The sequence below is a fragment of the Leptidea sinapis genome, chromosome 23 (genome assembly GCF_905404315.1).
Source record: "Leptidea sinapis chromosome 23, ilLepSina1.1, whole genome shotgun sequence".
Lineage (NCBI taxonomy): Eukaryota > Metazoa > Arthropoda > Insecta > Lepidoptera > Pieridae > Leptidea > Leptidea sinapis.
In genome coordinates, this window is record NC_066287.1 from 4,156,921 (window position 1) to 4,182,209 (window position 25,289).

General features: G+C 37.3%; 3 protein-coding genes and 1 non-coding gene across 5 annotated transcripts in view; 2 read left to right on the plus strand and 2 right to left on the minus strand.

The window, feature by feature from the left end:
- The window catches only part of LOC126971377 (uncharacterized), a 453,035-nt gene that overhangs the window by 235,281 nt on the left and 192,465 nt on the right, over window positions 1-25,289 (plus strand). The window lies entirely within an intron of this gene.
- On the minus strand, window positions 43-23,012 carry LOC126971444 (cyclin-dependent kinase 6). Its single transcript, XM_050817765.1, has 7 exons — window positions 22,679-23,012; window positions 20,163-20,331; window positions 16,657-16,798; window positions 12,241-12,408; window positions 7,866-8,026; window positions 5,195-5,330; window positions 43-2,979 (listed from the first exon to the last, which is right to left on the minus strand). Exons 1-7 carry the CDS (start codon window positions 22,782-22,784, stop codon window positions 2,893-2,895), a joined length of 969 nt encoding a protein of 322 aa, XP_050673722.1. The 5' UTR covers window positions 22,785-23,012; the 3' UTR covers window positions 43-2,892.
- On the minus strand, window positions 24,258-24,329 carry Trnap-cgg (transfer RNA proline (anticodon CGG)). Its single transcript has one exon. It is a non-coding gene; the product is annotated as a tRNA-Pro (tRNA).
- The window catches only part of LOC126971345 (uncharacterized), a 63,513-nt gene continuing 62,969 nt past the window's right edge, over window positions 24,746-25,289 (plus strand). The window contains exon 1 of one of the 2 annotated variants that reach the window (XM_050817600.1): window positions 24,746-25,008. The gene's annotated coding sequence lies outside the window, so the exon portion shown is untranslated. The remainder of the gene's footprint in view (window positions 25,009-25,289) is intronic. The other variant, XM_050817599.1, reaches the window with a different exon arrangement.

Here is a 25,289-nt window from a genome sequence, read left to right on the forward strand (position 1 = left end):
AATAACATATTAACGAAATTAGAGTGAAATAAAACATCGAAATATGCAAAAATAAGTTTATTTGGCGAGGAACGGTTGAAAGTAATACTTAATGAAAACTTAACTCTAACTTAGTGTACCAGCTATGATATACTATGTTTAGCGGACGAGTATAGCAGAGGAGTCTGACATGATAAGGGAGACCTATTATCACGTTACTGCGCCTAATATGCCTATCACTGGAAATAGTCACAACAAACCGAGCATAAAATAAATTTTCCCTACGAATTGTGACAGATAATGAGAATAACAGACAATTTTAATATAATTATTATTATCATAGAGAAGATCTAGTATCAAAATTACAATAATAATATTAGATATCATCGTATCGCGAGTGTAGAAAGTAGCCTGTCATGTACACTTATGTAATAAACCTGGCGTTTTTTCATGCGTTGCTAAGCAAGTCTCTTTCTAGTCGTATAAATTATCTATATATGTAGTATGTAATTAGATAAGAATTAAAAAATCTCACAATTATTTTTAATTATTATTATTTCGTGTTAAAAATCTTATACGCGTTCGACAGTTTAATATCTTTTTAATCTGTGCCCACTAGGTCATGATATAATTTAAAGGTTAAAGCCATTTTTTGATCAGTTTCACCCATATCATTGTGATTTCGGAAATAAGTACAACAAAAAAAAATAGATGACGACCGATTCTTAGACCTACCAAATATATCGTACATAAAATTTATCGGACCACAATAATCATTATATTCGATTACCATCTTTCAACTCTATTGCGTATCTGTGGGTGGAATAGAATTATATTAAAATCGCGGTAAAAAAAATAGGTGTTGATCGTAGACGGGTGAAAATTTTAAGTTGTGTGCATATTTTAATGCTGAATCATAATAAAATAAAAAAACAAAAAATTGTCAAAAAAAAGTATGTTTGTACTTATGTATGCACGCAAGAAATTATACTTCTTTGGCCTAACGAAGCAAAAATAATTAAAATGATTTATTCCTCGTGCCTCCTAAGTTTTAGAAAGAAAAATTTTGTAAAAATCTTGCAAAGATTGCTTCGACAATTAATTATGAACCTTTCCATATTCAAATAATGAATACGGCTGTATAGGCTTGAACCCTTTGCCTGTCCTAATAATGGTCAGCGAGTGTATTGTTAATATAATCGATTTTAATTGACACCTCGTAAACAGTCAACCACGCTTGGAATTAGCTCCTTAATATTATGAATATAGAACTAACTAATAATATTGGTTATTATCGGACTGTCAGATCGTTTATACACTCGTTATTAGTTATAACTAGCTGACCCGGCAAACGTTGTTTTGCCATATAAATTGTTTTGATCTTTTGCTTGCTTGTTGATAAGAGATGGCGCTAGTTGTATTAATTAGTAACAATCACACTTCTTTTATATTTTGTATAATTCACACTATAGTTTTATAAATTATAGCCTATTTGTTATTCTGGTGTGTAAGCTATATTATTGTAAAGTTTCATCAAAATCTATTCAGTAGATTTTGCGTTAAAGAAGTATAAACATACATCCAGACATACAAACTTTCACATTTATAATATTAGTAGGATAAGTCTATGAATTCAGATCGTCCATATATTTTGCTATAAGTTATAACTTGTATTTATAATCCCTGTAGGGAGAATTAATTATAAATAACAAGTTGTGTTAAAAAAGAGCGCAAAAAAGAATGCTGGGAAATTCTTGCGCCGTTTCTTCTCTCTTAGAGCGCCATTTGTTTCGAAGCGGTGGTAGTGTTTAAACTGACATTAAAAATCATTCTAAAGGAATCAATTTTGAGAAAATAAATGCCTTCGATGCTTTTTATTAAAGGCTAGACACGTATACTCGTCCGCCAACTTAAATCTAACTTAAGTTACGAATCGAAATTAAAAACACTTATTTCGATATCAGTCTGTGCCAGAAGTATTGGCTCATGGATAATGGGATTTAATTGTTAAGAAACCGTCTTATTTGGGTATTATTGGGTATATCTCTATCTAGTTATTATGTATAATTTTTTTATTTGGATGATCCCAGAAAATGTACAAATCAAATGTGCCACGAAATTCAAAAGATACTATAACATAAATGACTTTCGTAATGATACCACAGATTTGGAATAGAGTGACCGCCGCCCTCAGGCTATTTAATTAGAAAAAGAAGGCCGGTGAGTTTCTTGCGCCCGTTCTTCTCAAATCTGAGGCATATTTTTGAAATTAATGGTTGTTTTTATGTTCAACTAGTGATTTTGAATAAAAATATTAGAAATTGAAGCCGAGCAGGTTAAGAATAAGAGTGCATGTTCGAAAGGTTGGATCCTATAGCTTCTGGGAGACATTCGTGTGTTTTTTATGAGAATTAGGGACAAGACGAGCAGGACGTTCAGCTGATGATAATTGATACGCCCTGCCTATTACAATGCAGTGTCGCTCAGGATTCTTGAAAACCCCAAAAGTTCTGAGCGGCACTACAACTGCGCTTGGCACCTTGAGACATAAGATGTTAAGTCTCATTTGCCAATAATTTCACTAGCTACTTTAGATCGAAACAATAATGCTTACACATTACTGCTTCACGGCAGAAATATGCGCCGTTGTGGTACCTCCCACTGGTAAAAAGTAAATTATGCAATATACACATTCGTAGAAGATTAATATTAAGTGGTCGAATGCTGTCCAAACATCCTAGACTTAAAAAACCATCAGCTTCTGCAGGTTTAATTGAATAATACATAGAAATACTCTACAATAAGTTCAGTAGAAAACATACTTCTGAAACATTTAGTTTTCGTTGCTTTGTTTTGACGAAGAACCCAAAAGTACCAAATTTGGCTTAGCAGTTAACATGCAGTCCAGTGGCGCTAGTGCGGTGCATGGTCGGTGAAGTACGGATGTTCTAGGCAGTCCAGTGCTGTGAGACGCTTTGCTGGATCGAAGACTAACATACCCTGGAAAACATAGCATTTATCAACCTTCGGCTTCGGTAGCGGATTTCGTATTTTTTTTATGAAAATAAAGGACGAGACGAGCAGGACGTTCTGCTGGTGGTAATTGATACGCCCTGCCCATTACAATGCACTGCCGCTCAGGATTATTGAAAAACCTTCACCGTCACCTTGAGACATAAGATGTTAAGTCTCAAGGTGGCGCCCTTCAGACCGAAACACAGTAATGCTTACACATTAGTGCTTCACGGCAGAAATAGATGCCGTTGTGGTACCCATAACCTAGCCGGCATCCTGTGCAAAGGAGCCTCCCACTGGTGAAATTTAAAACAATAGTAAGCTGTATTTTTATTAGTCTGCATACAATATAATATGAATCATGTTCAATTTCATAAAAAATAAACTGTATTAGTTATTTATGCAACTGTTGTGTAATAAGGGGTATTAAAACACAAATGTGGATTTATACACGAGGCGAAGCCGAGTGTGATAATAGTATCGCATAAGTGTTTTAATACCTAATTATCAACAGTTGCATACAAGACTTTATCTACACCCATAATATGAATCCTCTACCCATAAGATTCTGAAACAGTTAACATACTGCTAACATTAAAACAGCCAGTCCTAGTAGTAATCTAATATCTTTCATAACTGATTATATACAAATAAAGTAAGTATTAATGAAATAATTATTTATCTTAGTAGTAATTTACATTTTGTTTAGTGCAAAAATTAAAATTCACATGAATATTATGTTCTTTTACAGCGTTTAAAATGAATCGCTCATTTTTAAACAAAGCAATAAAAATATATAAGAAAACTCGCGGGGATTCGAATAACCTATTTTTTTTACGGCCCGCGACGTTGTGGTAGTAGATCAAGAATATTTTTGATGCCTGGGAGGAATCGCAGAATGCACTTGGCATCTTCTGTGATTTATCTAAGGCTCTTGATTCTGTTCAACATTCAACGCTGGTCAGCAAGCTATACCACTATGGCATAAAGGAACTGCGCTCGATCTTCTGACTTCATATCTAAACAATAGAATTCAGAGGGTCGACGTGAATGGCAGGAGATCTCCTGGGACTCCTCTCAGTATGGGGGTACCACAAGGGTCTATTCTTGGACCGTTCCTCTTCCTTATCTATATAAATGATCTTCCTAATCTTATAGAGAAAAAACATAAGGTAGTATTGTTTGCGGACGACACTTCACTGATTTTCAAAGTGAAAAGAAACCAAGCTATGTATGACGAAGTGAACGATATTTTATCTGACATCGTGTACTGGTTTAGCGCTAATAACCTATTGTTAAATAGCAAGAAAACTAAATTCATTAAATTTACCGTACCAAATGTCAAAAATGTAAATGCAAATGTTTTGTTAAACGGAGAGGTGATAGAACCGGTGGAATCTGCTATTTTTCTTGGCATAACTCTAGATTCCAAATTACAATGGGGCCCATATTGAAGGATTGGCGAACAGACTTAGTTCTGCAGCATACGCGGTTAAAAAGATTAGACAATTAACTGACATAGATACGGCGCGACTAGTATACTTTAGTTATTTCCATAGTATTATATCCTATGGTATATTGCTATGGGGCAACGATGATATTAATTGATGATATTAATTGCCGATATTAATGAAATATTTGTGCTGCAGAAGAGGGCTATTCGCGCTATTTATAACCTAGGTCCTAGAGAATCATTGAGAGCAAAATTCAAAGAAATTAACATCTTGACTGTTGCTTCTCAATATATTCTTGATAATGTAATGTATGTTCATAGGCAAATAAGTGAATTTGCCAGAAACTGTCATAACCATAATGTTAACACCAGACATAAACTCTCTCTAAACTCTGCACTTAGTACTGTCCGTTAGGGTGAGGCTGATAAGTCTACGTGTCAGTTTGGGCGACAGTGCAGGTATCGCTTCTATCGGCTGTCTACAGCTTGAGACATTCATCCATCGGGTATTGTGTAGGTTGTTGGTGAGAGAGCGTATCCATGAGCGCATTTGGCTGAAGTGCCGTGGCAGAAGTGGCAATGGACCAGTCACTTGGGTTGATCGTCAATTATTCGTGTCACTCTTGCATGTAGTCAAATGGAAGAAGTTAGTACTAGGAAGTCTGCCTCCACATGAAGTTGAGCCCAAATACTAATTTATCTTTAGAAATTGCTAAGTTCTTAGTACTTTTATGGTCATAAGTATACCTTGATGAGATCCAAAGCCTGCGGGTGAACTCGGGGAAGTATATCGGCCAGATCTTGTGGTGGATAGTCCGGGAAGCTGTCTACCACTATGGAAACATTCTGTGGCCACTCATGCTTGGCGGGTCTCCCAATCAACCTGTCAATCAAATATTATTAGCTGATTTATAACATAAATGATTTTCTTACTGACACTGCAGACTGGAAATGAAGTGGACACCCTCATCAGGCTCTTTAATTATAAATGTTTAGTGTGCGAAAGAACATTGTAATCCATATTTTTTTTTTAAACCGGTGAGTTCCTTGCGCCCATTCTTCTCAGGTCTGACGCAGTCTATTTTGAATGGGTGGTAGTTTTTGACGTTCAATAAGTGATTTTGAATCCTATTTTGAATAAAAAAAATCGAATTTCAACAAAATGACGGCGACGTCTTGCGAATGAAGTGATGGCGTCATAAACGTGCCCGGGCGCTATTTATGGTGCCTATTCTGTAATAGTGTAATACAATAGGATTTTGGCGAATTCTGGCCTTATTTATTTATTTATTTATTTAACACGAATAAAACATATTTTTAACAGCCTATTTATCTGTTAATTTTTTTATTGAAGGAGGCGTTACTTTGCGAAAATCAATAATTATACAAACGATTTAAGTTTTCTTTAGTGTTAATTCCGCCAATATTTGTTTTTCAACAATTCGACACGTGTTTCGCCTCTACACGAGGCATCCTCAGGACGTGTTGTCCCGCCAAAATCTGGCACGAGACTAATGCCAGATTAACATAATGTCTCGTGCCAGATTTTGGCGGAATTAACACTAAAAAAAAACTTAAATCATTTGTATATATTTATCTGTTTTTCTCAACAAATAGCGGGAAATGACTGAAGCTTCCACAGAATACAGAAAGGCAGTGTAAAGCGCATGTAGGAGGGGCATACGTCTAGTACGTACGCGCATGCGCAGTGCCGCAAATGTTCAACTGACAATACGCGCTGTATATATCAGTCCGTCTCTGACAGCCATTGAATAAAATACCTAGTAAACAAAACAAAAATGCCGTACTGTCCTGTTTATACTGGGTGGCCGAGAAGTTGACGTCCAAAGCTAAAATTTGAATTTGGCTCATTTTATTGGCCAATGTTCTGGAAAGTTTTTAAAAATATAGGCTCCCTATTTTTTTTGATACCTTGAACATTTTCATAAATTTTTCTGGAGCAGTTATCTTGAACTTACGACTCAATTCTAAACTAGTTCCGCATTGTCTAAGCTATTCAGAGATTCTTATGTGGTTATTGCAACTGTACTTAATAATTATCAACAATAAAATTAACTTCAAGTGTTCAAAAAAATTAGAAAAAAGTCCTAAACCACAATTAGGTGAAAAAAACGGATAAAAGGGGAAAAATAAGTTATTATCTCCTAAACTACGCAAAATCATAGAACATACATAGGGGTGATTCGGATACTCATCCCCATGAGGCTTTCAAATTTTAGCTTTGGACGTCAACTTCTCGGCCACCCTGTATATAGTAAAACAACGATAGCCGAACTATAAACGTACCAAGTGGAGGTTTATTTATGATTTCATTTCAAAACAAACATTAAATCATATGTTGTACCTCACACGACATATAAAATTGTACTCCTTGTTTTATGCCTGGAGGCATTATTATTCTTAAATATTTTTCTATTCTTGACAGATTGCCTTCTCAGCTAGAGATTTATCGATATCGATAACAAGATATCGATAGCATAAGTACATTTAACATCCATGATGCAGTTGAATACCTAAGCGATCGGACAGCCTGGGACTAGATTACGATTACTTTATAGCAATAACAATGACAGTACAATATTATATATTTTATTCAAAGGAGCGCAAAAATGATGTTGGAAGAGTTTCAGGCCGCTTCTACTCTCTCAGAGCGCCATTTCTTTCCGAAGCGGTGGTAGTATTAAACGTGACATCAAAACAAATTTTTAACGAATCAATTTTAAGAAAATAAATGCCTTTTATTCTACTATTTGTACAGAGCATTTTGAATGGCGGTAGAACAACACATTCAGCTCTAAAATTGCCAAGGCACTAACAATATCAGAATAATATATGGAATGCACTCAGACTAAGGAACAATCCAGAAACCGTCGCTCAGTACTGAGGCGGTCTCATTCAATTGCCAATTAGCAACAAATCGTAATACATCAAATTCAAATATTTTTATTCAAAAAATCACATATTTAACATCAAAAACTACTACCCTTTCGGAATAGTGTGTGAGAACGGGCGCTAGAAACTCAACGGACTTTTATTTTAATTTAGAAACATTTTAATATGTAGATAGTTCCGTACATTAAAATTTATTATTAAATAGCCTGAGGGCGTTCGCTTCATTCCAAGTCTGTGGTATCATTAAGAAAATCATTTATGTTATAGTAACCTTTACCACACAAAACAAACGTTTTTTAACAATTATTTTAAATTTCTCAACACATTTGTTTTGTACATTTTCTGGGATCATGTTGTAAAAGCAACACTTACATCGCCCAATAATCGAGTAGTAGGCATGAGAAGTTTATATTTTTTATTGGGACAGATTTCTCACTCTGCCAAAAACTACCAACTGGTAATAATTTCAAGTGCCCATCTTAATACACCTTATCATTATGATTACCTGAAAATACAGTGCAATTGCTCGGAGTCACATGAGCCGGCGAGCAAAGGTGCGCGGGTGTGTAGCTGGGCTAACACGCAGCCACTAGACCACACGTCCACGGCTGTGTTGTAAGACACGCCCAGCAATACTTCGGGGGGACGGTACCATAAGGTGACCACCTGAAAATACAAATACGAACTTTTATTCAAAATTGGAATATAAATCACTATGACAAAATTTATTTACTTATTTATTTATTACACTTTTTTGACACCACATTAACAAAATATAACTTAACTACTTACATACATACTTACATGATATGGTGCAAATGGCGGCCTTATCACTATATAGTGATCTCTTCCAGGCAACCATTTGTAATACATTAAAAGAGAAAGACAGTACATTAAAAGGGTAAGAAAAGTGTCAAAAATATAGACACACATAAATAAAATTTACTGTTTTTATAAAATCAAAATCGCTTCATTCATGTAGGTCGAAGAAATGACACTTATGAATGTCAAAAGTTTTCTTTTCTTTACATTTACTATCACTTCGGAAAACGTTGAGCTTTAATGAGAATATGTAGCAAGAAACTCATTGACACTATTTTTTATCAACATTTAGAAAAGACCCGAGAAGAACAAGCGCAAGAAACTCATGGGGCCTTTAGTTATTTTAAAATTGCAGCACAAATAGTATTATAATTTCATGAAATAGTGTCCGGTAGCAATCATTTCATTCCGAGGATCTGGTATTAGTTTATATCATCTATATAATTAAAATATAAGATAGCTAGTAGCTGTTGGTCTTCCTAATAAATAAATAAATATACAACCAAAGAACTTGGTTCGGGAATACAGCACCCGACAGATTATCCCACTATGTGCGAGGGAAGAAGTTAGAAATTATACAAATCTGTACCTAAATTTAAAGACGATGCGGGACTCGATCCCTCGCTTCTCGGCTTCCGTCCGAGCGCACTTACCAACTAAGCCAACCGCCCAACCCGCATCGATGGAAAATCTTGATATATCTTGTTCAACTCTCAGGTTGTGTCTTCATCTACAGGATCTACTTTACAGTTGATAACCTGCTCAACCCCAATAATTGCATATTAGGAAATTGACTTGAGATGTCGCTCTATCAAATCGAAACAATTTGTTATCTTAAAGTGATATCACTCACTTCTGGGATTATATACATAAATTTAATTTTAAGTAAGAACTTCATGAAACGCACGATTGTGGAATGCTAAGTAACATTTTGCGTTTAATCGTTATGTCTGGTGGTGGGAGTCGGCTGCTGGTATTAACCTTTTTTTATGACAATAAGGGACGACAAGAGCAGGACGTTGATGGTGATTGATACGCCTTGCCCATTACAATGCAGTGCCGCCGAGGATTCTTGAAAACCCCCAAAAAAACTGAGCGGCACTACAACTGCGTTCGTCACCTTGAGACATAAGATGTTTAGTCGCATCTGCCCAGGAATTTCACTAGGTACGGCGTCCTTCACAGCGAAACACAGTAATGCTTACACATTACTGTTTGGAGGCTAAGGAGCCTCCCACTGAACTGAAGCTGAACTATTTCTCAGAACACTGCCAGTATAATATAGTATTTTTTAGCAGAGAGATCATGCATATTTACGCAACGGCAGAGTCATGCCGATCGGAGATGACTTGATCGAAGATTCGAGCCTCTCTTCAAATTAAATTAAAAATATTTTATTTCGTAGGTAACTTGCATTTCACTTAAAATATGTAATTTTTTCATACAACTCGCTCGGCAGATTTCCTTATAGAAAAACTAGTAGCCGTTCACGAATATGTCGCATGGACCAGCCATCGCCTACCTCGACCATATTTTAGGGAAGGGTACGACCAACCCCACGTCGCCGCCATAAGCATAGACTCACACACACTTACTTTTACTCACACTACTTATCACTCACAACACACCCAATGCACACACCTTACACACCTTATTTCTTACTATACATACTTTTTAGATATACTTCTTAGTAGTTAGAGTTTGACTGTCTGTAAATAATGTAATATAATAAGCTATGGAAGAGCGGGGTCTTCTAACACAGGCGCTATAGTGCTTAAAAGGAGGCTCCAATCATGAGTATTGATTTATGTACATACTTGCTAAAGAAAATAAACATTTTGTATTAAGCGAGCAAGACGATGCCTGTCACGAGATCTCTACCAAATAACAAAACTTCGTTGTCTACGGTCAAATGCAAGTAGCTGATACAGAGGTACCTATCCCCGCCCATTTGTGGCGAATTTGAGCCTTATAGAGCTAGACGCAGCTGGTATGAAGTGAAGTGCTGAGAGTACAACGAGATTTTTACAGATCACTCTAATGAGACTTACTAACAACGCATCCAGAATTGAACTATTGTGTTCGCCATTCATACTTATAGCTCGTCGCCAAGCCCTACTGCGTTTACGAACCGCAGTATGTTCTTGACGCGAGTATTACTGCAGGGTGTAGTCGCCAAGGATGGTGTTATGCTTATGCATTAGTGGACAGCAGTCGCAGAGGAGATGAAGAGCCGTTTCATCAGCCTTAAGGCAAACTTTTACCAGTGGGAGGCTCCTTTGCACAGGAAGCCGGCTAGATTATGGGTACCACAACGGCGCCTATTTCTGCCGTGAAGCAGTCATGTGTAAGCATTCCTGTGTTTCGGTCTGAAGGGCGCCGTAGCTAGTGAAATTACTGGGCAAATGAGTCTTAACATCTTATGTCTCAAGGTGACAAGCGTAATTGTAGTGCCGCTCAGAATTTTTGGGTTTTTTGAGAATCCTGAGCGGCACTGCATTGTAATGGCGTATCAATTACCATCAGCTGAACGTCCTGCTTGACTCGTCCCTTATTATCATAAAAAAAAAACTCTGGTCTTAGTGCCTAGTGATCACGGAACTGAATGTCACTCGATATATCGACTGTTGAGCCAAATAATAATACAGGCGAAGTTTTTTAAGTGGATGTGAATGGCCAATTCTTTTATGTAGAGCTGCATAAGCTATAGACAGGAGGTTTCATCATTTTCGGGACACAACAGAATCACATGTGGACATTCCCTGAGCCTTGGTATGTTATATTAGTTAAATGGTGTTTCAACGGTAAAAATGTTTAGTACTAAAGTAATATTAACACTGTAAGTTTTCGACATGTAATAGTTTAAAAAAACTAAAAAACACGCTCTATATAAAATTCAACATAAAAAATAGAAAATTAATTTTAATAAATTTAAATTGAAAATAGTGTAAAAAAAATATATCAATATAAAAAATGCGTTGGGTGTAGAAGAATTATTATATTAATAATATCTTAAAAAGCACCCCACGATTTTATTATAATTAAATATATTTTTATTATTTATTTCTGAAGGGATTTTAATATTTGCGAACAAAAATATTTTATTAATATTGAAAGATCACTTAATTCAGCTAGCCAGAGATCACCGAACTAGCTCTTATAATAATTAGCTCAGTTTAATCACGCATTAATTATTTATTTATAAATTAATAATGCGTGATTTAATCATTATAATGGAAACAGATTACTTAAACAGCGCCATCTTTTCATAAATATAAACATTACTTCATCATTACAGAATCATTTGTATACGCGTACGTTCCATAATATCATTTCATAATTGCCTTAAGAGTTTATTAAAATGCTGCTAGATGGCGTGAAACACAAATTCCCCGCCATCTATTCGCTTCTAAACGAATTAGATACTATAATTTTGTGGAACTGTCTTGACATGTCGCGCGGTTTCTTTGTAGATTACAATAAATTACTAGATGGCGCTTGTTAAGGATTTCTTTATTTAAAAGTTATATAAATTGGCAATCAAATTAGTGTATTGTCATCGGTCCTCGATAAATCTACAAAGTTTGAATGAAATCTGGCCGTTTAAAGTGGGTCAAAATCGCGTCTAGAGGAGTCAGTTACAAACATACATACAAACATACAAGTGAAGCTAATATAAAGCGTATAAAAATAAAATTTGTATTAAGTCTGTTATGTTTTTGGTTACTTGTTGTTGCTAGTTTCTACTTAGCATCATCCAGCACTGATGCATAAGATAAGACGTGTGCCATAACTAAGCAATATCAGTATTAAGCGTCGTTGCTTGTGTGGATGTCGTGGGGCGAGCCCCTCATTTAAACTTAAATATATATCTTCAAAATTATTTCCCATGTCAATAAAATAACAAGTTGAACAGTTTGAGCTTTTTTGTCATGCATAGATAAATAATTTATACAGCTTATGTTATGTACCTACGTGATAAATGACGCACTTTCGTCCCTGTTGTCACATAAGTACGAATGCACTTTCTAAGTAGTTTACAATCCAAAGTTACTCACAACACTAGTAAGTTTCATCTCTGTATCATAAGTCTTGGCCAGGCCGAAGTCAGCCAACTTGACCCTGCCGGAGGATGTGACAAGCAGATTGTGGGGCTTGAGGTCTCTGTGCACTATCCTGTGGGAGTGAAGGAAGTCCACCCCGGATAGTATGTCATATGACATACTCTGAAAAAAATATTTGAATTACTTGGAGAAATGGTCGAAACAATTTATACTCTGGTATCAATTAGATGAAAAGGAAAACATTGGACACATCCACACATGGAACGCCAAAACCATGACTATTATATTATTTTCTTCTTGAGAATTGTATGATACACGTGTGCGTGCACGTGACACTCTCGATTCCCTTATATCGTTCGCCTGTGTCTCGAATAAATTTGTAACCAAAACTTATGAACTATGCGGGACCCGAACCCGACCCGAGCCAGCCGTTCGAGTGACGTATGGTTCATTAATCTTGGTATGTTGACTTGTTCAACTCTCAGGTTGTGGCTCCATCTACAGGATCTACTTTACAGTTGATAACCCCAATAATTGCATAGAAAAATGGTCTTGAGACGTCGCTCTTTCCAATCTAAACAATTAGTTGTTTAAAGTGATATCTCGCACTTCTGGGGTTACTTTTGCCCTGTGCTGCCTCGGGGCGTAAAAAGAATAGGGTAGTCCCAGGTCCAAGGGTGTCGTAAGAGGCGACTACGGGCTTTTTGAAAGTGGGAGAGTCACGCTGCTGTCTTATGACGTCAGCACAATCGGGCCAGACTCGTCCGGGTTACTTACCACACTCGCACAGAATACCGGCGTGAAGTAGCGGCCTAGTGCCGCTATGTTTCGCATAGGTTAGTGTCGAGGACCGGAGGCTATTCCCCCCCCCCCCCCCCCCCCCCCCCCCAACAAAATATGAGAGCGGTCCTAAAAAATAAATTACCCCAGGAGGGTACCGGCTGTTGTGGAGCCGGAGAATCCCTCCCCGAGCATTCGCGCGCGCTGCCCCTCGTATTCTGGGGAGGGCACAGTACCGCGTATGTCACAGGACAAACAGGGCAGCAACACCACGGCACCCCGCTCCACGCTTAATGTGGACTTTTGTAACATCCGGGGAATTCACTCCAACTTAAACGCCGTCCACCACCACCTTGAGACGGCGCAGCCGGCCTTGTGTTTCCTTACGGAGACGCAGATATCTCGACCTAGCGATACGTCATATTTAACGTACCCCGGGTACAAAATTGAGCATAATTTCATGCCTCATGCCGGGGTATGTGTGTACGTTAGGGAGGATATCTGCTGTCGCCGTCTCGGCAATTTTGAGGGTAGGGGCCTGTCTACTCTCTGGCTCCGCGTAGATTTAGAGGACCGCATCTATGCGTGTGTCTACAGGTCCCATAGTGGTAACGCAGAAACGGATCACCTCATGGGCTGCGTTCAAGCGGCATTTGATGACGTGCTTGCTCAGATCCCCTCCGCTGAAATCGTAGTCTTGGGTGATTTCAACGGGCACAATGCCGAATGGCTTGGATCACGTACCACAGACTACGCAGGGCGATCTGTGCATAATTTTGCATTGGCGTATGGTCTGTCCCAATTGGTTGAGTCGCCGACGCGGCTCCCGGATGTGGATAGCCACATGCCGTCCTTATTAGATCTTCTGCTGACTACACATCCCGATGGTTACCAGGTCTCTGTCGACGCCCCTCTCGGAACGTCCGACCATTGCCTGGTCAGGAGTGTAGTGCCTATCCGACGCCAACGTCGCAGACCACCAGCGACCCGCCGCGTTTGGCACTACAAGTCAGCAGATTGGGATAGGATGCGTTCTTTTTTGCTTCCTACCCTTGGGGCAGGGTTTGTTTCCTTTCAGATGATCCTAGTGCCTGCGCCGTTGCAGTAGCCGATGTGATACGGCAGGGCATGGATATTTTTATACCAAGCTCTGTAGTACCGATCGGTGGCAGATCACAGCCCTGGTTCGATGCGTCAGTTAAAGCAGCATCTGACTGCAAAAAACAGGCGTATCGAACTTGGGTTGCGGCGCTGGGCTCAAAGGATCCGAACTGCAAAGTTCAGAAAAGGAAATATAACCGTGCCTCCAGATTTTTTAAGCGGCAAATCGCCCGTGCGAAATCGAAGCACGTCGTCAAAATTGGCGAGCAGCTTTCCAGTTACCCGACCGGAACACGCAAGTTCTGGTCGTTGTCGAAAGCTGCTCTTGGTAACTTCAACCAGCCGTCCATGCCGCCGTTGCACATGAGGAATGACACCCTGGCCCATACGGCAAAAGAGAAAGCCGATCTCCTGTGCACTCTTTTTTCCTCCAACTCGACTCTTGACGACAACGGAAAAACACCGCCGACCATCCCGCGGTGTCAGAGCTCCATGCCTGAAGTACAGTTCCGACAGAAAACTGTTAGGCGAGCTCTGTTTTCGTTGGACGTCAGGAAGTCGAGCGGGCCGGATGGCATTTCTCCAATCGTGCTTAGAAAGTGTGCCCCTGAGTTGACGCCGGTGCTAACGCGTTTATTCCGGCACTCTTATTCAAAAGGCGTAGTCCCTGATTCATGGAATTCAGCCCTTGTCCATCCGATCCCAAAAAAAGGAGACAGTTCGGATCCGGCAAACTACAGGCCTATTGCTATTACCTCCCTACTCTCCAAAATTATGGAGAGCATAATTAACCGCCAGCTCTTGGTATACCTTGAGGGTCACCAGTTGATCAACGACCGGCAGTACGGCTTTCGCCATGGTCGGTCGACTGGCGATCTTCTGGTATACGTAACACACAGATGGGCGGCGGCTATTGAAAGCAAGGGGGAAGGCCTGGCAGTTGGTCTGGATATAGCGAAGGCCTTTGATCGTGTATGGCACAAGGCGCTCCTCGCAAAACTTCCATCATTTGGGCTTCCCGAGAGCTTATGCAAGTGGACCTCCAGCTTCCTCACTGGGCGCAGCATACAGGTCGTTATCGACGGTTATTGCTCGAATCCCAAGCCCGTGAACGCTGGAGTGCCCCAAGGCTGTGTGCTATCTCCCACGCTGTTTCTTCTGCATATCAATGATATGTTGGACACCGCCAACATGAATTGCTATGCAGACGACAGCACTGGTGATGCCGTATACACGGGCCATGCAGGTCTCTCTCGGGAAAACGTCGACCAGTGCCGGGTGAAACTTGTGTCTTCTATCGAGTCCTCTCTCGAGAAGGTCGCGGAATGGGGTAAGTTGAACCTTGTCCAATTTAACCCCCAGAAGACTCAAGTTTGCGCGTTTACCACTAAAAAAAACCCCATTTGCCGTATCACCGCTCTTCGAGAACACTTCCCTTAAAGCCTCGCCTAGTATCGGAATACTGGGTCTCGAAATCTCGAGCAATTGCCAATTCCGTGGCCATCTGGAGGGCAAAGCCAAACTGGCTTCAAAGAAACTGGGCGTCATAAATAGAGCACGGCAATACTTCAAGCCGGCCCACATTCTAGCGCTCTACAAAGCACAGGTCCGGCCTCACATGGAGTATTGCTGTCATCTCTGGTCTGGCGCACCCCAGTATCAGCTCGATCCATTTGACCGCGTGCAACGCAGAGCAGCTCGAATTGTCGGGGACCCAGTACTCTGTGAACGGCTGGATCACTTGGCGTTGCGTAGAGACGTCGCTTCATTGTGTGTCTTCTACCGCATTTATCACGGGGAGTGTTCCGAAGAGCTGTTCAACCTGATTCCTGCCGCCGAATTTCACCTTCGCACGACACGCCACAAGTTACGATATCATCCCCACCATCTGGATGTGTGGCGGTCCTCCACAGTGCGGTTTTCAAGGAGCTTTCTTCCTCGTACCACGAAGCTGTGGAATGAGCTTCCTTGTGCGGTGTTTTCGGGACGATACGACATGGGTACCTTCAAAAAAAGCGCGTACACCTTCCTTAAAGGCCGGCAACGCTCTTGTGATTCCTCTGGTGTTGCAGGAGAGTGTGGGCGGCGGTGATCACTTAACACCAGGTGACCCGTACGCTCGTTTGTCCTCCTATTCCATAAAAAAAAAAAAAAACAAAAAAAAACTTATAGATACAAATTAAATTTGTAATTAAAATTTATGAACTATACAGGACACGAATTCGAAGGCCGCGACCTCTCGGATTCCGTCCGAGCGCTCTTACCAACTACGCCAACCGTTCGAGTGACGTATCGTTCATAAATCTTGGCATGTCTTGTTCAACTCTCAGGCTGTGGCTCCATCTGTTCCAGAGTTGAACAATCCAATCCTTGCCAGAAAATAATATTACTGGTCCTTGACACATGTCGTAATTTTAATGTAAATTTTTACGTTTTTAAAAGCTGTAGAATCTGTTTCATTGATACATTTTAAGAATGAAATGTATATTGTGGGAGAATGGTGTGTAACTCCATTAAAAACCAACTTACTCTTATCCTATTCTCGCTTAAAGGTCCAGGTGCTCGCTTCAGATATGACTCCAGATCCTGTTCCACATGCTCGAAGACCAAGAACAGAACCAGCTGCTGATCACGCTCCAGGGACTGACCTCCATGGCAAACATCCAGTAACCTAGGAATATTTGCAACATAGTATCATTGTGGTTGGGATTAGAACAGTGATATTAAAATAAGGGGATAATATATTTATCCCTAGTAATTGGAACACTGAAGACCATAGAATAAGTTGATATTCTTCAGAAGTAACTTTATTTCTTACATATAGGTATATTTAATTAGCCGTTCCCGCGCCGCTTTGCTGGGCGAATTTTAAAAGGAAATACAATACAAAAGAATCTACGTAATCTTGCGTAGTGAGTTGTGACTCAACCGTGGCTCGCGTCGACTGTTGACGTCGACCGGCCCGGGTCGGTATGATTTTGATGCGATGGTGTTTTAAAACTACCCACTAGTATTATAATTTTTATAAAATATTTGTATTATAATTTTTATTTAATATTTGTATTAGAAATTAGAAATGTATATAAGCTATACTTAACTAATTAGCCTATTTTAATTACTTTATAATTTCCTGTACGCTTTAAGATGCAATTTTGTTACCCACTTTTTATAAAATAGCCTGTAAGTTCCATTTAAGTGGAAATTCCTTTATGGAACAATTAATGTCTTAAACCATAAATAAATTAATGAAGAAACGTTGGAATTCGAAAAATAAGTATTAATTACTTATTACACTTACACGAGCGAGCAGTGTCGCATTTTTGCTCGTCACGTACTTAACCGGTCTGACCGATCTCATAGAAATAGAGAAACATAAATAAAGCAAATGATATCGTTGCGATCCATATTAAATTTTTATAAGCTTCCTAAAGATACTAAAACAATCTTATTTAAAGTTATTATTATTATGAAACTACCATTAACTACCATAAACTACCATGATAGCTACCTATTTATTTCCTATACTAAGTAGGAATGACTATGTCGTGGTCTTCCAACGCATACTTTACTATCTGTAAATGTAACGTAAACATTGATTTAAAATTACGATTACATACTTAATTAGGTAAAAAAGACAACCCTAATGTCGTCAGAAGAGGTAAGTCACGCGATAGAAAGAGAGGCAACTTCTAGGTGAATAATAATGTTGGTAAATAGCGCTGTGCGGTCGGAATTACACCTTATTGTATGGCCGCAAGAGTCCCTATTTCTTTAATTGAATTTGCGGAGTGAGACTTCTGTACTTGTACTATTACATACTCTTTGGCACCATACAGCCAAAGCACAGAAACAGTCATAAGTGTCCATAGAGTACATTACACAGATAATAGTAAATTTCCACTAACATAACATACCCCCAGCTTGTTGAGTTTCTTGTGCCTGTTCATCTGAGTTTGTTAATAAAAAAATATTTTATTTCAATTTGAATGGATTCAATTTCAGAACTTTAATTCAAATTTCCACTAGAAACCTTATTTTAACAACAGAAATTAAATGAAAATGAATTTATTTTGGGAGAAAAATTTTACCACACATTCACACAAAAAAAATGAATGAAAACACAATATATGCTTAATATTAATACTTAGCTTACTTAATACAAAAGAATTCTAAATGAACTGTGTGGCACTGTCCTTCCAAAACTGGAGTCTACTCAGTCTACGTGATTTATTAAAACATAAAAAATTTACTGGTGGTCAATGCAACAGATCATTACTTCATTTTTGCCGCCCGCCACTTAAATGGGCACACAGATAGTGATAATGGGTTATTGACCAAGAAAATTACTGAAAAACTTACCATTTTGAAGGTAGTGCTTCTGTAGGGTTAGCGAATGCAAACAAAAAAATATTTATATTAAGTGACAGTTAAGATTTACATGTACAATACATACATTTACCTAACAGCTGCATTTTCCCATATCTTTTACATAGATACGAGACAGGCTTTGCAGGATTTGCAAAACAACACGAAGACAGCGGTCAAACTGTCCTACAAATTGGTATGGTAGAAATTACTAGGGAATAGGTACGGATGTAGGAAGAGAGGGAATAGAATACATGAAAAAATTGTGATTCCTTTTCATTCATGTAAAACAGCATAGTAAAGAAATCTTTTAAGGATATAAATATGTTGATAGAAATATTTACTACTAAAAATACTTTCTAAAAAATATTTCTTAACAATCCAATATGAATGTTGTTTATTCTGTATCCTATTTCCAAGTATATGGGATATTCCAGTGGGTTCTTCTTTGCACAGGATGCCGGCTAGATTATGCGTACCACAACGGCGCCTATTTCTGCGGTGAAGCAGTAATGTGTAAGCATTACTGTGTTTTAGTCTGAAGGGCGCCGTAGCTAGTGAAATTACTGTTCAAATGAGACTTAATATCTTATGTCACAAGGTGACGAGCGCAATTGTGGTGCCGCTCAGAATTTTTGGGTTTTTCAAGAATCCTTAGCGGCACTGCATTGTAATGGGCAAGGCGTATCAGTTACCATCAGCTGAACGTCTTCATCGTCTCGTCCCTTATCTTCATTAAAAAAATAAAGTAAGAAGATTTCCCTTCTGATATTGCATTCCTACAGAGGTTTTATTATGTGTCAAATTGAATAAAGCTCGAACAGTTGCCAATTTGAGAAGGAACTTTTTGTATCATTTTAAAGATAATGTTTTTCCAGTCAGCTTCAATGCAGTACTTAAATACAGCTGTTTTCATAAGCTATAGCATGCCCATTTCTGAAATTAAAAATTTTGTCCATGTTGTTATGGCAATAAGCCAGCACCAATTTTCAGCCTTTAAATGAAATGTTTGTAATATTGGCACAATTAAGGCCAGCTTAAGCAGTTTGTTATTTTTAAGTCAGATCCTTCACTTTTGGGATTTTATTTACAAGACATACCAAGATTTACGGTCCATGTGTCACTCGGACGGACGGCTCAGTTGGTAAGAGTGCTCGGACGGATCCCGAGAGGTGCGATTCTTCTCCCGCATCATCCATAAATTTTGGTACAAATTAAATTTGTTTAAGGCTAGCCTATTTTCCAGAACTATGCACCTTCTTTCTTGGCAGAAGTTAAAAAGGTAGCAGTAGGTACTGCCCTGGACTATCACCACATTGTACTGCTACTATATTTACCACTCCTTTATTTCTGCCGTGAAGCAGTGATATGTAAACATTACTGTGTTTCAGTCTGAAGGGCGCCGTAGTTAATGAAACTACTGGGCAAATGAGACTTAGCATCTTATGTCTCAAGGTGAGCGTGACGAGCGCAAATTTAGTGCGGCTCAGAATTTTTGGGTTATTCAAGAATCGTCTGAGCGGTACTGCACTGTAATGGGCAGGTCGTATCAATTACCATCAGCTGAACGTCTCGTCGTCCCTTATTATCATAGAAAAAACTAATACTTATGGTGTAGTGGCAGTTAGTTCCAGTGATACTGAATAAGATAGAAGACAATTTTGAAATACCTGACAATGTTAGGATGTCTGTACGCCTCCAATTGTCTCAGCAATGCTATTTCCCTCAATGTTGAGAGTGGTATGCCATCTTCTGTCAGTGCAACCTTCACTTTCTTCATAGCCACAATCTGGCCACCATTGTGTAGATCTCGGGCTTTATACACAGTACCGTAGGCACCTGGAAATTTAATAGATTTTTTTATAAAAGGGCAAACATATAAGATGTGGAATGGTGACGCAACTGCCTATTGACATCTGCAACATCAGGGGTCAAGAGATGTGGATAACTTTAAGGTGCAGGTGTAGACAAGAAAACTTGATGGTGCCTAATTTGTATTGGTTTTGGAAAACATCAGCCAATAATTGATTCTACAATGTGGCTGTGCGAGGCAAGAAATTTCTAGCAAAACATGTAATTTTGGAATGGCAGACATCATTGAGGTGGGGGTGGTATTTAGCACTTTGACATAATGCCCCGCAGTGGAATTGCGACACTGGTATCAAGACACAGATCCTCTTGACAAATGTGGTAGCAGATGCAGAGATAACTCATGTCTCTACTCAGCTCTAAAGGATCACGCCAAATGGATATGACTTTTACTACTTGCTAGACTCTAGCATTTATGAGATAAATCCTCTAGCAGCAGAGGATTTATCTCGTAAATGCACTCCATTACCACTGTCAAGGAGCTATTATGATAAGATTAAGCATTTCTTTTAAATTTAACATTTGAATACAGAGTGATTCTTTTTGATAATATATGAATAATTTAGAAAGAGGTAGTTTGTGATGTTGTAAGTGGTAATCTCTGGACCTACTGAACCAATTTTGAGATTTTTATTACCAGTAGTATGCCACATTATTTGTGTCATATATTAACCCGAAAAAAAAATCTCATAGTCAGATTTGCAAAGTCAGAGAAAAAAACAATCAAATGAAAATGTTTCAAACAAATGCTGCCTTAATAATGGGAGATATAATATAATTGTTCTGAAAATATGCATGGGGCTGAAAATTGCAAATTGCAACTCCAACTAATATGGTTACATATGGTGGTAATAAATATTAAAGACTAGCCGGTCCAACATTTGTTGTTCCGTACTAATATAATAAATAAAAGACTGTTTTTTATGAATCAATAATATTTCATAACATCAAGAATTATTCTGTAAAATATGCTCCCTGTTGTTATAGTGAACAGCAGAACTGTCAAACTGTGCATCAATAAATTCTTTCATAGAATATATTATGTCCATACAAAATAAATATTTGAAATAAAAATAATAATTATGGGTCCCAAATCGAAAAAAAAAACTATCCTATCTCTCAAGTTGGACTTAACTGCACTCCATGAAGTAATCCCATTAAAATCCGTTCATTACATTTATATATATGAAGATATACAATAATTTCCGAAATGTTTTGGGTTTTGCAACATATGACTATCTAGTAGGATTCATCTGAATCGGAGGTTTTTGCTTGCTGATTAATTCCTAGTACTCGGCTAATTCGAGTAAGTAAATTATTTGTGGGGCAATATATGAATGATGTATTTATGAAAATGTTCAAGACAAATGTATAACGAAATTCAAAGGAATTGTTAAAAAATGTTTGTGTGGTAAAGGTAACTATAACTTATACAACTTTCTTAATGATACCACAGATTGGGAATGGAGCAACCATCTTCAGGCTATTAAATAATAAATTTCATTGTATGATGTTACTTTGCAACCATATTTTTTATGAAAAACATAAAAGCCCTCTGAACTTGCTGCACCCGTTCATCTCAGGTCTGAGGCATACTTTTAGGAATGTGTGTTTTTGACTTTCAATAAGTGATATCTATTAATTCAGTTTGTTGTTCATAATAAGTATTAATTCATCTTGGACTATGTGTTACCAATACATTTTATTTATACATCTTTACTATTTGTAGACTAATTGAATTACAAAACACTAAATGATACCTTGGGTTTACTATAAACATATCCTTTCAAGCTGCATCAAAATCATTTGAACTCTTTCTGAGGTTATGGGACACACAGAGACAAATATAAATATGATTATTGTTACATGTTCTATTGAAGACTTATTACCTTACATAATTTTATGTACATAAATAAGGATATTAAATCTTGCACACAGTAAAAAAATGGGTCATTTCCCAAATAGGTAAAATACCTGTCATTTTAATGTTATTTCACGAAAGGCTAGCTTGTGTGTAATGTAAACAAACAAGTAACATAACTAAGTAAACAAACCTTATTATTTTCGACTGATGTTATAGTTATTGGTAAATTAAAGGTAAATAGTTCTACTATTTACCTTACACCAATAACGTAAGTAAGGTAAATAGTACTATTAATAGGGTAAAAAGGTAAGTATAAAACGAATTTAACCCGAAACTATCTTTTATGTATATAACATACATAATATTTTAATATGCTACAGCATAAAAAACTACCCGGCACATGGTTTTCTATAAGGTTATCCAAAACTTTATATTTATAATATTCATACATACCTGTTCCAATAACATTTAACTCTTCATATTTCTTAGCGGTCTGAAATAACGCATTCACATCTCCAATAGAATTTAAGCTAGGTGGACTAGTACTGCTAGAAGACATTTTTCCACTTTCAACAACACTAGGTATGGTACACTATAATACTCAAATAATGAAATTATGGTTACTCAATCAAACCCAAAGATCGAAAATGATTTTATTTTATAAAAGCTAACTTTTACATTGTTTTGTAAAGCTTACATTACAAAACGTAAACAACGTTTCTAAACTACAGTTTACGATGATAATTGATAGCATTCAAGTACAAGTCGAGGTTTAAGACTCAAGAGCCGAGGGGTGCGGGAGGCGGACCACGGTTGCCGTGGTGCCGGGTGGTCAATCCATGTAGTAATAATTGTATACATGAATGGAACACCTGTTGTGTAAGTCGGCTAAAATGAAAAGTTGTATGATATGCCTTAAACTTTTTGTAGAAGTCTTCAACGCAATTTTGGTGGACTATAGAGTTAAAATGAAACATTTTTGCTTGATAACGACATCTATCATTCTGCCAGTAATTTAGTACCCTATCAACGTTATGTGATAAAATTTGGTAGCATGTTGCAGTGTAAAATAGCAATAATTAATAATTATTTGTTTAAGTTAAACTATAGCTACCTAATGATATCTGAATTATTGTTCTGAAAAAACTATACTATTGAGTGTTGAATAAAAAATAGGTAAGTAACATTTTTGTAATTTTTTACATTAGACTAGTTTGGGCAAAGGGAAAGTATAAGTAAGGTTGCTTGGATCATTTTAGCTTTCCTCATAGATCTATGTTTCATTACTAGATGGCGCTGTACTAAGAAAAATAAATATAAAAAGATTATATAGAAATTAGAAACGATCGATGGATGCATATAACATCATATTGTAAACCTTAAAAGAAATTTTGTGAGCATATTGAGTAGGTCTGAGAATCGGCCAACATCTATTTTTCATACCCCTAAATGTTAAGGTAGGTCAACACAATTTTTTTTTTTTAATTTTTTTACCATTTTTTTTTAAATTTGTTTGATTATGAGTCAGCATTAAAAAATACATACAACTTCAAATTTTCACCCATCTACGATCAACAGTTACTTTTGTATCGCGATTTTAATATCGGCAATACAACGTTTGCTGGGTCAGCTAGTCATATTATATTATTACCTATATCTATGTTCCCTACATATCTACTATTAGTTAACTATAGACCTAATAAGTATATTTAACACTTAATAATAATTATTTTCACAGTTGCAAGCACAGAGTACATTTTATATTACTTATAAGGTTGCAAGGTGGTAAGTTTCGGTGAAGACGAGGATTACAACAATTATTTAATTGTATAGATACTTCTATTTACTGTTTCGTTTAGATTTAATTATAAAATCTATAAAATGTCTAACTATTTGCATAATATGCAATTATAATGAAGAAATAAATAGATATCATACTTCAATGGTGCTGTTTGCGGCATGAAAGTAAATATTCCAACCTATAAAATACTTAATTGATAACTGAAATAAAAAAAAGACAAAAAATATCAGTGGGCTCGTCCGGGATTTGAACCCGGGACCTCTCGCACCCGAAGCGAGAATCATACCCCTAGACCAACGAGCCATGTTCATGGAGGTCGAAATTATCTATCATATAACAAAGTCACCGAAGTACAATATACATTTTTTACTACATTGCTTATTTTTCCAATTAGTACTAATCTCATGCCTGGGCTTAGTAAATACAGTATTAAAAAATTGTACAGCACAGCTACTCGTATACCATTAATAATATTTATTTTACAATTTAAAAATAAAAGCATTTATTAATATTATTATAATACGGTTTGTATTACAACTATATTATTTATGGAAGATTAAAAACAACTCTGGCAGCTTTTTAGAAAGTTGAGCGAGAAAGGAGAAAAAAGTTACCGCTACACGACACCCTATACCGCACTCTTTCTATCACATTTCACACACATTATCTATCCTTGTTTCTTGTATGTCTGAATGATTTCTTTTGAAGAAACGCGTCAGTTAGCTCCGGTTAGTGCTGCGCGCGCAATGTACTTAAGAAAATGGCGCCATTCTGTTTAAAATACAATTTAATAACTCTTTATTTCGTCACGCTTTTAATTTAAACAAAACAATCGTATGTAAATTGTAAAATTAGTAAATATAGTTAATAATTTATTGATGCGGAACTCGTGTGATTGTGTACGGTGAAAGTTGTAATAAGAAAAGTGTATTTTTGCTGCGATTAACACACTTCGGAATTATCCAACGTACTTTTCGAGTAAGTAAGTAATAATATTAAATAGTATTAATTAGATTAATGCCAAAGCTTGTAGTCGTATGGTTTAGTTTTTACTCAGTTGTACCTATTGTAATTATTGATTTGAATACGTTTCTAATTTTAAACGTGGTTTTTCCGACCGTTTTTAAAAAAATAATTATTACCTAGGTTGTAAATTGTTATAAAAAAAATAAGCCAAAGTCGCTATGCGCAAAAAGGTAGGTACGGGCAATATAGCATTTAATAAAATCTAAAGGTATTGACTGAATGAAATATTCAATAAAT

Bases quoted from the DNA above. Each gene is read 5' to 3' on its own strand.
- LOC126971444 (XM_050817765.1), bottom strand. From the start codon at position 22,784: ATGTCTTCTAGCAGTACTAGTCCACCTAGCTTAAATTCTATTGGAGAT. The intron at 16,799-20,162 runs GTATTTCAAAAT...AAATATTCCTAG, and splicing joins AGACATCCTAACATTGTCAG to GTTACTGGATGTTTGCCATG. The intron at 2,980-5,194 runs GTATACTTATGA...TATGTTTTCCAG, and splicing joins AGGCTTTGGATCTCATCAAG to GGTATGTTAGTCTTCGATCC.